This window comes from Dryobates pubescens, chromosome 9, assembly GCF_014839835.1.
Source record: "Dryobates pubescens isolate bDryPub1 chromosome 9, bDryPub1.pri, whole genome shotgun sequence".
NCBI classification, from domain to species: Eukaryota; Metazoa; Chordata; class Aves; order Piciformes; family Picidae; genus Dryobates; species Dryobates pubescens.
The window spans coordinates 8,681,557-8,694,769 of record NC_071620.1 but is presented as its reverse complement, the minus strand read 5'-3'; the positions used below and the strand labels follow the sequence as shown (position 1 = coordinate 8,694,769).

At 43.3% G+C, this 13,213-nt stretch overlaps 1 protein-coding gene across 1 annotated transcript in view; it reads left to right on the top strand.

Moving 5' to 3' along the window:
• ELP2 (elongator acetyltransferase complex subunit 2) overlaps positions 1-13,213 on the top strand; it is a 47,906-nt gene that overhangs the window by 29,491 nt on the left and 5,202 nt on the right. The window contains exons 14-18 of the mRNA XM_054164309.1: positions 1,450-1,519; positions 3,462-3,557; positions 3,645-3,702; positions 9,594-9,666; positions 10,576-10,762. Of these exons, the coding sequence (XP_054020284.1) occupies positions 1,450-1,519; positions 3,462-3,557; positions 3,645-3,702; positions 9,594-9,666; positions 10,576-10,762 (484 nt within the window). The remainder of the gene's footprint in view (positions 1-1,449; positions 1,520-3,461; positions 3,558-3,644; positions 3,703-9,593; positions 9,667-10,575; positions 10,763-13,213) is intronic.

The following is a 13,213-nucleotide window of genomic DNA, read 5'->3' as shown; positions in this document are numbered from 1 at the left end:
CATTTCATTTAACAATTGAATTATCTGGGAGAGAAAGTTGTTTATTCTTGATAGCAAGAAGTTATATAAGGAGTTATTTAGTGCTTTAATTTTGCAAGACTTGGTAAGCATTTTTGTTAATCATGTTGGACAAATAATATTGTGCTTTTTTAACGCTGGCCTAACCAGTGCGGAGTACAGGGGCACAATGACTTCCCTGCTCCTGCTGGCCACACTATTCTTGATGCAGGCCATGATGCCATTGGCCTTCTTGGCCACCTTGGCACACTGCTGGCTTATGTTTAGGCAGCTGTCAATCAGCACCCTCAGGTCCTTTTCTGTTTCTCTCCAGCCACTCTGACCGCACCCTGTAGCTCTCCCTGGGGTGGTTGTGGCCAAAGCGCAGCACCCAGCACTTGGATTTGTTGAATGCCATCCTGTTGGACTCTGCCCATCTGTCCAGTTGCTTGAGGTCCCTCTGCAGAGCCTTTCTACCCCCTAACAGATAAACATCTGCTCCCAACTTGGTGTCATCTGCAAATTTGCTGATGACTGTCTCAATCCCCTTATCCAGATCATCAGTGAAGATATTAAAGAGGATGGGGGCCAACACTGGTCCCTGGGGCACACCGCTAGTGACTGGCTGCCAGCTGGATGTGGCACCATTCACCACCACTCTCTGGGCTTGGCCCTCGATACAGCTACTCTTAAATAGGTTTATTGACAGTGTTTTCATTTTTTTCATTAGAGTGGGTAAGCTTTTTCTTAATTTAGCTCAACTGCCTTCCCCCCCAAAAATACTTAAAACCAAAAAAAAGCCAGCTTTATATTCAAACAGAGTTGAATACAATTAAATCAAATTCAAATGTATGGGACTATATTATATTGTGGATTGTAGTAGAGAGCTGCTTTGTTTTACAGGCACTGGACTGGTGTGAGTCTCATACATTTTCCTCATCAAGTTATGAACATTCACTTAGCATAGTGTTTTAAGATGTCACTGAATTATTAATCCAATTCTGTATTACAGTCTGTCTTTGAACTTTCCAGATGCTAAGGGACAGGTTATACACCTATATAAGTCTAATCTTTTCCATCTCTGCACAGAAAGTCCCCAGTTCACTTACCCATTCTAAATTTTGGCTTTCCCCCTGCATCTTTATGGAAGTATTCTCTCTCTGATGATTTTTCTTTCCTCTATGCTGGTCTAAACAGCCACATCCATGTTAGGTACTGGGTTATGTTTGAGGTTTGGGGCAGAGGTGTTCACTCTGTCCCGTTTTATTATTTCACCTCAGAACAGACTTATTTCCCAGTCCCATTGTGTTACAAACTACATTCCTTTCAGTATATCCTAGAAGAAATAAAATTGTGGAGGAAACCCCTTTTACTGGGGGTAAACATACATGCTTTATAGTAAAACTCTTGAGCTGAGGCTTGTGACAAGTTTTTTTTCTTTCTTAAATTCAGCAATCATCTGATCTTCCAGAAGGTGCAACTGTGCCAGCTTTGGGATTATCCAATAAAGCTGTTTTTGAAGGTACAGTTAATGAGAAATAATGGTGATTGTGCTTCATGTGGAAAGATTGGCATTTTAAAATTACTATTTTAGCATATGCTTTTTTTGTTAGGTAAAAACTTGGCTGCAAGCTGAGAGTTTAGAAATAAAAGGAAGAATCTTTCCTCCTTTCCTCTGCCTTTGGTTTCTTCCCTAAACATTTCCTAATGTCTTGTGCAAACCCAAAATGATCTTTTCCTCCTGGGTCCTGCACCCTGTAGGAATTGACCCTACACAGAGTGGTTCAGAATGGTTAAGCAGAACTACCTGTTACTGAGTTCTCTGTGAAATACCTTGACCTTTGCAGCTATATGCTGGAGTCCTTTTAATAGTCAGCTCAAATGTGAGCAGCCTTATAGAAGCTTATGGAAGTAATGATGCTTTGAGGGGGATCAGTCATATTGTATTTTCCAGTGAAAATAGCCATAAACTTTCTCCAGATGATTTGGGAAGGAGTAATTAGTTGGACTATTGGTAAAGGCTGATGAGACACCACATTTATTTCTTGGAGACTTGATGGGGGAACATTGTGATTGTGGGGAGACAAGGAGAGAGGGAAAAACATCTGCCTAGAATGGTAAAAATAACTCTGTCAGATCTTGAGACTAGGGATGGGACTTGTAATTTCACATTCAATAAAGTCTCTGGTAAAACTGTTCTTATACTGGATTCTAACAAATTAGGTCAGACTTGTTTTTTCTCTGCTTAAACCTTTATCAGAAGGTGTGAATTCAAAAAAAGAAGTGTTTCAATAAGCTTTGTCTCCAGGGTCTTCAATGGCAATACAGTTAAATTTACCTAAATCTCCTGTGAAAGAAAAATAGATTTGTTGTACTCAAAGTAGCTTATAAAAAAATCTTTTAGCAAAAATTCTTTTTCCCTCTTTCTCATGAATCCTTTCTCCGAGAGAGAGAACAAAACTTCCTGCTCCTAGAGTATCATCACACATAGAATAATCATCACCACTGATTTCCTGTGGCACACTCAGAAGGAGCACTATGAGTAAGAAGTCTGTCAGATTTTCTTGTATTCTGCACTGCCCTCCCAATGCTGTCAGCACTTTATGGCTTAGGTAAAAGCCCCACAGACCTCTCTTGCTTACTCTGCAGAGAGGTCTTCATGGTGAGCAATATGATTGGATACCAGATGAGATAGGTGTTGCTTATTTTCAAGGGGAGAAAAGATAGGATGAATGTCTTTCTGCTGTTTTTCTGTAGCTGCTTTCATAAACTGCTGCATTTGAAATGTACAGAATGGCAAAAAGATTCTGTCTGAGAGCAGCTCTGTACCTTGTTCTTAAATAGTGACTTACAAGTGGAGGACAGAGTTGAATTTTCACTTTAACTGAGTAATTTCAGTTACTACTGGTGCTTTTGCCTAAAGCTAAGGCCCAAGCCCTGGGCAGTTTTGCTGAAGTCTCCAAATTGTAGCTGCACTTCAAGTATAGCTTTTCTTTAGAGGCCCACATTAAATTTAGGCATTCTTCACTTATAATCTGAGAGTTTTGCCTTAAACATTCTAAAATACAGAAGGAAAGGTTTCATGTTGGGGAAGCACAGGTCCAACTCCTGGTGGCTGCTTCTTTCTGATAAATTAAAGGCTCTTTTAAGAATTTCTAAGAGATGTACTGATGGAGAGAATTCAGTCTCAGAAGGGAATTAGTCTAAAGTTTAGAACTATTTTTTTTTTTCTCCTCTTCATTAACATGTGTTAAAGTAACTAGATTTTAATACTCTTGCTTTTGTAACTCTGGGAGCAGAGAAACCTAATTGCAGTTACTTATATTGTAAAAACAGATACTTGTATAGGAAATGCTCATGTTTTCCCTCCTGTCGAATATATTCTCTCTGGCTAATGAAATGCTCATGTTTTCCCTCCTGTCGAATATATTCTCTCTGGCTAATGAAGCTCTCACTTTGAATAGGAGATATGTCTGTTCAACCAACTGTGGATGAAGAAACTTTTAATACCATTTCAAATCAGTATCCTGAGATCTATTTTCAACCCTTGATCCTTACAGGTAGGAAGTTCATTTGAATATAAACTATTTAGCTGATTTTAGAATATGTAGTACTGTATGTGAATATGCTGGGCAAATGTCTTTCAGAACCTCCCCCAGAGGATCACTTGCTGCAGAATACCTTGTGGCCTGAAATTCAGAAGTTGTAAGTTTTTTGCTTTGGTTTGATTTTTTTGGGGGGGGCGGGGAGTGGGGAGGGGGTGGTTGTGTTTGTTCTTTGTAGCTGGATTTTTGAGTTTTGGTTTGTTTTGGTTTTTTTTTGATTAGCAAAATTTCCCCAAAGCTATTACAGTATCACAGGATCACCAAGGTTGGAAGAGACCTCAAAGATCAAGTCCAACCTGTCACCACAGACCTCATGACTAGACCATGGCACCAAGTGCCACATCCAATCCCCTCTTGAACACCTCCAGGGACAGTGACTCCACCACCTCCCTGGCCAGCACATTCCAATGATGAACGAGTCGCTCAGTGAAGAACTTTCCCCTCACCTCGAGCCTAAACTTCCCCTTGTGCAGCTTGAGACTGTGTCCTCTTCTTCTGGTTCTGGTTGCTTGAGAGAAGAGACCAACCCCTTCCTGGCTACAACCACCCTTCAGGTAGTTGTAGAGGGCAATGAGGGCTCCCCTGAGCCTCCTCTTCTCCAGGCTAAACAATCCCAGCTCCCTCAGCCTCTCCTTGTAGGGCTTGTGCTCGAGGCCTCTCCCCAGCCTTGTTGCCCTTCTCTGGACACGTTCAAGTGTCTCAATGCCCTTCTTAAACTGAGGGGCCCAGAACTGGACACAGGACTCAAGGTGTGGCCTAACCAATGCAGAGTACAGGGGCAGAATGACTTCCCTGCTCCTGCTGGCCACACCATTCTTAATGCAGGCCATGCTACATATTCATGTAGTCTGGGTCTGTAACTCTTCCTGTTGTGGTACCTGATTTGACTTTGTGTGCAGTGCAGTGCTTGTAAAATAGATGTATTATTTTTATATATATATATAAAATTAGGAGACAGTTCAGAAAATGGCAGTTTGGACTGATGTGCCCCAAAATTTTATTTCACTAGTTGTTTCTGTGCCAGTGAAATATGTATGACTTTTAGCACAAAGCTGTTCTTCTGAATTTATAATGATCAGACTTTCATCATCTCTTTGGATGTTTGTCTTTTGGAGGTCCATATAGGACATCAGTTCTTGGTTTGGGGGGTTTTTTCCTTTTGTTTTGTTTTTCCTCCTTGTTCCTTGAGAGCAGCATTTCTGGTCTGCTCTAAGGAGCTGCAGCATGTTTTCATCCACTTAGCTGAGTGCTGGATTGTGATGGGCCTCTTCCAGTGCTGCACCATTTGTGTCTGTCTCCTTGGTGCATTTGCTTAAAACCTTGCCTGTACTGAAAACCTCCGTGTAAGGAGTTTTCTGCTTCTTTCCACTTCGTGGAAAGACAAACTGTCTGGTTTGGAAAGACCAGTTTGTCTTTCTGGTATGGAAAGACAAGGGTGAGGCAGCAAATACGAAGCTTCTCCCTGAAGGCTGGTAGAGTTGTAAGATGCAGTAAGTGGAAGCAGCAGCTGCAGCATTGTGTGTCTAGGAGTAGAACAAAGTGATGAACATTGAGTGAAATGGTTACAAACCCAGTTTGGGTGTTGAATGCTGAGGGAGAGCCTTGTAGATTGCAAAGATGATAGGGTTATGTGGTCATGATAATAATTGTTTTGAGGTCTCAAGGTTTTAGAAGTCTTCATTTGTGTGTTGTTCCTTCTTTTCTGAGATTGTCAATTTACAAATGAAGGTTGTCTCCTTATTTGTTCCCTAAGGGCCTCAGTAACTTTAGGCTACACTTCCACAGCCTTCAGTGCCCACCCACGTAAGTAGTTTGAGGAATATTTTAGTAGTGAAAAGGATCCAGGGCAAAAATTTTTTCTTCATTTGCCTTTGACATTTCTCAAATTCTAGTGAGACATTACATAGAATACATACATACATAGAATAAACCAGGTTGGAAGAGACCTTCAAGATCACTGCGTCCAACCCATCAACCAATCCAACACCACCCAAACAACTAACCCATGGCACCAAGCACCCCATCAAGTCTCCTCCTGAAAACCTCCAATGATGGCGACTCCACCACCTCCCCAGGCAGCCCATTCCAATGTGCAATCACTCTTTCTGTATAGAACTTTTTCCTAACATCTAGCCTGAACCTCCCCTGGTGCAGCCTGAGACTGTGTCCTCTTGTCCTGGTACTGGCTGCCTGGGAGAAGAGACCAACATCTGTCTGTCTACAACCTCCCTTCAGGTAGTTGTAGAGAGTAATAAGGTCACCCCTGAGTCTCCTCTTCTCCAGGCTAAGCAACCCCAGCTTCCTCAGCCTCTCCTCTTTGATATTCTGCTACAGGAGTACTGTCTGTCTGCTTTTATATTTTGCATCCATTGAAATAACTGCATTTTACAATTGTTTACCATTTACAATTCTCTCTCTCAGGTGACTTGTCTGAGCAATTTTCCCTGTTTTTAGTCCCTGCTAATGAGAGGGGTTCTTTTATGCAGGGGGGCAGGAAGATGCAAAGCATTCACAGACTTTCAGTTTTTAGCTGTGAATAATCTTGAAAGAAGTAACGTGAAATCACATAATATAGATTTCTGGTTGCCATAGCAGCAGAAAAATAGTGAGGAACTGACTTGCTAAAAATAGCTTGTTTGGCATTGACATTTGTATATTCACAGCTCTAACTCCACACAGAATTTTGAAGGATTAGTGTTGGGGTTTGAGAAGTGTTTGCTTGAGTAGGCTTTAGTATGAGGAACTGGCTACATTTTTTTGCATAATCTAACAACTTTAAAATAAAAATATGATAAGTCCTGTGAGAGTGTGTTAGTCTTCTTGGAAAATTACCATAGGGAGTCTGTATGCAGCAGGCTGAGATTTAAAGCTGAAGTGTTGACGTACAAATGTTTATACGTATGTGCACTTCATGTAATAGGCTTGGAAATCTTGAGAGAACCTTTTTGACACTAGAAAATGACTGTAAACATATCTGGGCATTCTGGAAGTCCAGTCAGTTTACCTGTGCTTAAAAAAAAATGGTATGAATTGCACATTGCTAAGGCAAAATAGCTCGTGGTTGAAAATGTCATCTCATTTTTCATTCATGCAGCGGCTTTTCTCCATTGCGAACCTGTTCTTGGTGGTGTACTACATAATGAAGGGACCATGTTGCATGAATGGGTGCAATGTACTGAAGCTTCTATACTTGAAAGGCTTATACACTTTCTTTATTCTCCTTCTGGTAGACAGCACTGGACTATGTAGGCTGTCTGACTGACCTGTGATAGTCCTGCTTGTACAATAGAATAGAATAGAACAGAATTCACCAGGTTGGAAAAGAACTTTGAGATCATTGAGTCCAACCTATCATCCAACACTATCTAATCAACTAAACCGTGGCACCAAGCATCCCATCCAGTCTCTTCCTAAACACCTCCAGAGATGGTGACTCCACTACCTTCCCGGGCAGCCCATTCCAATGGTAAATCACTCTTTCTGTGACAAATTTCTTCCTAACATCCAGCCTAAACCACCCCTGGTGCAGCTTGAGACTGTGTCCTCTTGTTCTGGTGCTGATTGCCTGGGAGAGGAGACCAACCCCCACCTGGCTACAACCTCCCTTCAGGTAGTTGTAGACAGCAATAAGGTCTCCCCTGAGCCTCCTCTTCTCCAGGCTAAGCAACCCCAGCGCCTTCAACCTCTCCTCACAGGGCTTGTGTTCCAAACTCCTCACCAGCTTTGTTCCCCTTCTCTGGACGCGTTCCAGCATTGTGTTACATAACTTAAAGTGAAAAATTACATTTTAATGCTACTGTTTAGCAAGCACAAAGTTCTGTGCAGAAGCTCAAAGGGTTTCTGTCAAGTGCTCTTCAATACTACATTTAAGAGAGAAAACCAAAGTAACTGAGGACCTGTTTCCCAAGCAGATCCACAGTTCATTTTTTCTTCCTTGAATTGCAGGTAATTTATATTTTTCATGGAATAAATACTTGAGAGCTTTAGAAACTTGCCTTTCAATGAACATTTTTTCGCTACAAAATAGTCTCCAGGAATGTGTTTTTAGCAGTAGGTAGTATCATAAAACTCCTTCTGGTGGCAGAATAAGGGGATGAGGAGAGACTGACGGAGCTGGGGTTGCTTAGCCTGGAGAAGAGGAGACTCAGGGGTGACCTTATTGCTCTCTACAACTACCTGAAGGGGGGTTGTAGTCAGACAGGGGTTAGTCTCTTCTCCCAGGCAACCAGTACCAGAACAAGAGGACACAGTCTCAGGCTGCACCAGGGGAGGTTTAGGCTGGAGGTTAGGAGGAAGTTTTACACAGAGAGAGTGATTGCCCATTGGAATGGGCTGCCTGGGGAGGTGGTGGGATCACCGTCGCTGGGGGTGTTCAGGACGAGGCTTGACAGGATGCTTGGTTGCATGGTTTAGTTGATTAGGTGGTGTTGGATGATAGGTTGGACACGATGATCTTGAAGGTCTCTTCCAACCTGGTTTATTCTATTCTATTCTAAGACATCTTTGTCAGATAAAATCAAATTTGCAAGTTTAACATTCCAGATGAGCACAGCCACCAGTCCCTCTTCCTGTTGAGGGTCCAGGCACAGTTACTCTCCATGAAAAGGCAGTGCATCCCCAATCTTCAGACATGAGTGAGGGAGTCTGTCTATGGGATTTGTCCAGCAGCACCTCTTCTGGACTCCATTGAACAGATACAGACAGTGATTTGTCATTTAAACAGATGGCTGCTTTGGCCACAAGTGAAATCCCATGAACACAAATCACATAGAAGAATGTCTTCGCAACACTGTGGACTGAAGGAGTTTATTAAGAAAACTCCCATCTCTTCAGAGCTAGGAATCAAAGGACACCCACCCCCACACTGCCCTGCAACTGGTATTTGTCTGCTGTTTATAGATTTCATGTACAGTTCTACTCCCAGTCTTTTGTGACTGATTTTGTGCTAGTCTTCGTGACATTTCTGCTCATTAGTTAAATTCCTGTCCAGGTATATGAGCTTGTACTCCAGGAGAATTCATCCAAAGACTGGTTAAAAAGTTATCTCTGGAGGAATCTAGAAGTTTTGGGGTTTTTACATTGTTGTCTTCTGACTTGATTCTTGTGCTGTAGTTAAGAAATCTTCTTCCAGTGTTTCACAGAACAGGCATCCTTTGGCTGGCTGTTTGTTGTGTGTTTCTTTGTCAGTCTCCAAATATGTGGCTTCTGATTTTTTCATGGTACTGTTAAAATTGCTTTACAAGAAAATAAGAAAACATCAGATGCTGCTTTAGTCTGCTGTATTAATCTTTAGTGTAGCCTCTGCAGTGCTGATGCTTTAAGACTGTTGAATGGCCAATGGTCCGTTGTAGAGCTTGTTCTGTAGTCAGTTCCTAAACATGAAAGAATTTGTACAGATGCTTCTGTTGGAAGCTGAACATTATTAGGAGTTATTTGGGCCATAATACTGAGACAGTGGTGAGAAGTTCTTGGCAGGTGCTTTTCATTCTTGGAAAGGCTTATAAATTAATATGAGAGCCTTGATACATGCTGCAAAAAATGACTATCACAGTATCACCAAGGTTGGAAGAGACCTCAAAGGTCATCAAGTCCAACCTGTCACCCAAGACCTCATGACTAGACCATGGCACCAAGTGACACATCCAATCCCCTCTTAACACCTCCAGGGATGGTGACTCCACCACCTCCCTGGGCAGTCCATTCCAATGATGAATGACTTTCTCAGTGAAGAACTTTCTCCTCACCCCGAGCCTAAACTTCCCCTGGTGCAGCTTGAGACTGTGTCCTCTTGTTCTGGTGCTGTTTGCTAGAGAGAAGAGACTGACCCCTTCCTGGTTGCAACCACCTTTCATGTAGTTGTAGAGAGCCATGAGGTCTCCCCTGAGCCTCCTCTTCACCAGGCTAAACAACCCTAGCTCCCTCAGCCTCTCCTTGTAGGGCTTGTGCTGAAGGCTATGATGTGTTAAATATTTTTTTTCACATTTATTTCAGGTACGGACATGGATATGAAATTTTTTGTGTCGCTTGCAATAATTCAAACACTGTAATTGCTTCAGCATGTAAGGTAAGAAAAGATTCTAGCACCATCTAGTGAAAAGTACTACCAGGTTTCTAGGACTTACAGAGCAGGAGTCAGTAGACTCCATTTGTGCTGTTCTTTTAAATGTAAAAGATTTTGTGGAGTTGACAGTTTCCTTGCAAATATGAGTGAATGCAGACAAGCTATTATTACTCATTTGAAGGTATTGGTGAGATAAATTCCAGCAAGTGTAGGTACAAAACATTTTTTTAATGATACACTGTCAGGATTAGTACAAAATAGTGCAGCAATCCGAATAGAATAGAATAGAATAGACCAGGTTGGAAGAGACCTGCAAGATCATCGTGTCCAACCTATCAGCCAATGCAACCCACCTAATCAACTGAACCATGGCACCAAGCACCCCATCAAGTCTCCTCCTGAGCACCTCCAATGATGGTGACTCCACCACCTCCCCAGGCAGCCCACTCCAATGGGCAATCACTCTCTCTGTATAGAACTTCTTCCTAACATCCAGCCTAAACCTCCCCTGGTGCAGCCTGAGACTGTGTCCTCTTGTTCTGGTGCTGGCTGCCTGGGAGAAGAGACCAACCTCTGCCTGTCTACAACCTCCCTTCAGGTAGTTGTAGAGAGCAATAAGGTCACCCCTGAGTCTCCTCCAGGCTAAGCAACCCCAGCTCCCTCAGCCTCTCCTCATAGGGCTTGTGTTCCAAGCCCCTCACCAACTTTGTTGCCCTTCTCTGGACGCACTCCGACAAGTCAACATCCTTCATAAACTGAGGGGCCCAGAACTGGACACAGTGAAACTTCCCAGAAGAAAGCTGATTCTCACTTGATTGCAAGCCTGAAATGTTAACTTTTTAGTGCTTTGAAATGGTGACTTTTATGTTTGCTTTTGCTAATTCTCACTGATATTTTTTTCCATCAATGCAGGCTTCCAAAAAAGAACACGCAGCAATTATTTTGTGGAGCACTACTTCTTGGAAGAAACTGCAGAGTTTGCCGTTTCACAACCTGACTGTTACTCAGCTGGCGTTTTCTCCTAATGATGAATTTTTGCTAGCAGTTTCTAGAGACAGGAATTGGTCACTGTGGAGGACACAAGACTCAGCAGAGCCAGGTAAGATACGTGCAGTGGATACCCACGTTTGAAGGCTTTCCGGTTTGTTTTGGCTTCAAAATATCTGAAATCTTTTAATAGCCATTTTCCTTAGAACATTTAAGAATAGTGACAGGATTAATCTCTGTCTTTGGTGTAGCCTTCTGATAATCATAGAACAGCTTAGGTTGGAAGGGACCTTAGACATCATCTGCTCCAACCTCTCTGCCATGGGCAGGGTCATCTCTCCACTAGACTTGGTAGCTCAAGGCCTCATCCAACCTGGTCTTGTACACCTCCAGGAAGGTGGAATCCACAACCTCTCTGGGCAGCCTGTTCCAGAGTCTCACCACCCCTGTACTGAAGAACTTCTTCTTAAGATCCAGCCTAAGCCTACTCTACCTCAGCTTAAAACCATTCCATCTTGTTGTGTTGCAGGATACCCTTACAAAAAGTCCCTTCCTGCAGTTTCTCTTCAGGTATTAGAAGGCAGTTATAAGGTCCCACCACCATCTTTGTGGCCTTCCTCTGGACTTGCTCTAACAATTCTATGTCCTTCTTATGGTAGGGACACCAGAACTGGACATAGTATTTGAGGTCTTGGAAAAACAAAGGGGATGAATCGTGTCTCTTGACTTGCTGGCCACACTCTCCTTGGCGCAGGCTAGGATATGATTTGCCTTCTGGGCTGCATGAGTGCACTGCTGGCTCATGCTGATCTTCTCACCAATCAATACACCCAAGTCTTTTTCTTCAGGGCTGCTCTCAACCCACTCTGCACCCAGCTTGGATTTGTGCCTGGGATTGGCCTGAGTCATATGCAGGATCTTGCACTTTGACTTGTTGAACCTCATGCAGTTTGTATTGGCCCACTTCTCAAGCCTGTCATGATCCTTCTGGGTAGCATCCCTTCCCTGAAGTGAGTCACAGCTTGGTGTCATCGGCAAACTTCTGGAGGGTTCACTTGGTGCCACTGTCTGTGTTACAGACAAAGATGTTAAATAGCACTGGACTCAGAACAGACCCCTGAGTAACTCCACTTGCCACTGGTCTCCACTTGGACATTGTGCTGTTGATCACTACTCTTTGAATGTGACACTGTAGCCATGTCCTTATCCACCAAATGGTCCATCCATCAAGTCCATGTCTCTCCATCTTGGAGACAAGGATGTCGTGCAGGGCATCCAGATAGATGACCAGTTGCTCTTCCCATGTCTACCAGAGCTGTCACTCTCTTGTAGAAGAGCCCCAGATTCATAAGGCATGATTTGCCCTTTGTGAAGCCATGTTGGCTGTCACCAATCACCTTGTTATTTTCGATGTGCACAGTTACCAGAAGGGTCTGCTCCATGATCTTACCTGGCACAGAGGTGAGACTGGTCTGTAGTTCCTTGGGTTCTCTTTGCTCCCCTTTTTGAAAATGGGGGTTATGTTTCCCCTTTTCCAATCTGTGGGACTGTCACCAGGCTTCCATAGCTTCTTAAAGATGATGGTTAGTGGCCTAGCAACCTCAGCTGCCAGTTCCTTCAGGACCCATGGATTTATCTCATCACGTCACATGGACTTACGTGTCTTCAGGTTATCTAGATGTTCCAGGCCCTGTTCTTCTCCTGTTTTGGGGAGGTCAACCTCCCAGACTCAGCCCTTGCCCTCTATGACTTGGGTGGTGTGGCTGAAGTGGTTACCAGTGAAGACAGAAGTAAAAAAAAGTCATTGAATAGTTCAGCCTTTTCCATATCCTCAGTAACCAGGTCACCTGTATCTCTCCAGATGGGCCCTACATTCTCTCTTGTTTTTGTTTTCTCTCTGACATGCCTGTAAAATCCCTTTCTGTTATCTTTAATGTCCTTGGCTGTCAGGGCTTTAGCTTTCCTAACTTGATTCTGGTTTCCACAGGCAATTTCCTTGTGTTCATCCCAGGTAACCTGTCCTTGCTTCCACCCTCTGTGATTTTCCCCCTTGTGTTTGATTTTGACAGAAGTTCTTTGTACATCCATATAGGCCTCCTGGCATTTTTGCCTGATTTCCTCTTTTTAGGGATCCATTGTCTTTGACTTTGGGGAAGATGATCCTTGAAAGTCAGCATGGGCTCCCAGTCCCTCCAGAACTTTGTCCCATGGTGCTGTACTACGGAGGTTCCTGAAGAGGCCAAAGTCAGCTCTTCTGAAGCCAAGAGTTTCATTCTTGCTGAGCGCCAACTTCTTTGCTGCTCTAGGGATCTTAAACTCTACCATCTCACGTTCCCTTCAGCCCATAAGCTTGACTTTCCCCACCAGCCCCTCTCTGCTGGTGAGAACAAATTCTAGCATGACACCTCTCCTTGTTGGCTCTTCTGTCACTAGGAGGAATTTCCTGTATTGCTTATGCCCTGCAGTATTGTCTCTCCACCTCATGTCTGTGTGGTTAAAGTCCCCCATAAGGACCAGGACTTCTGAACAAGCAGTGATTCCTATCTGTCTATGAAGGGCCCCT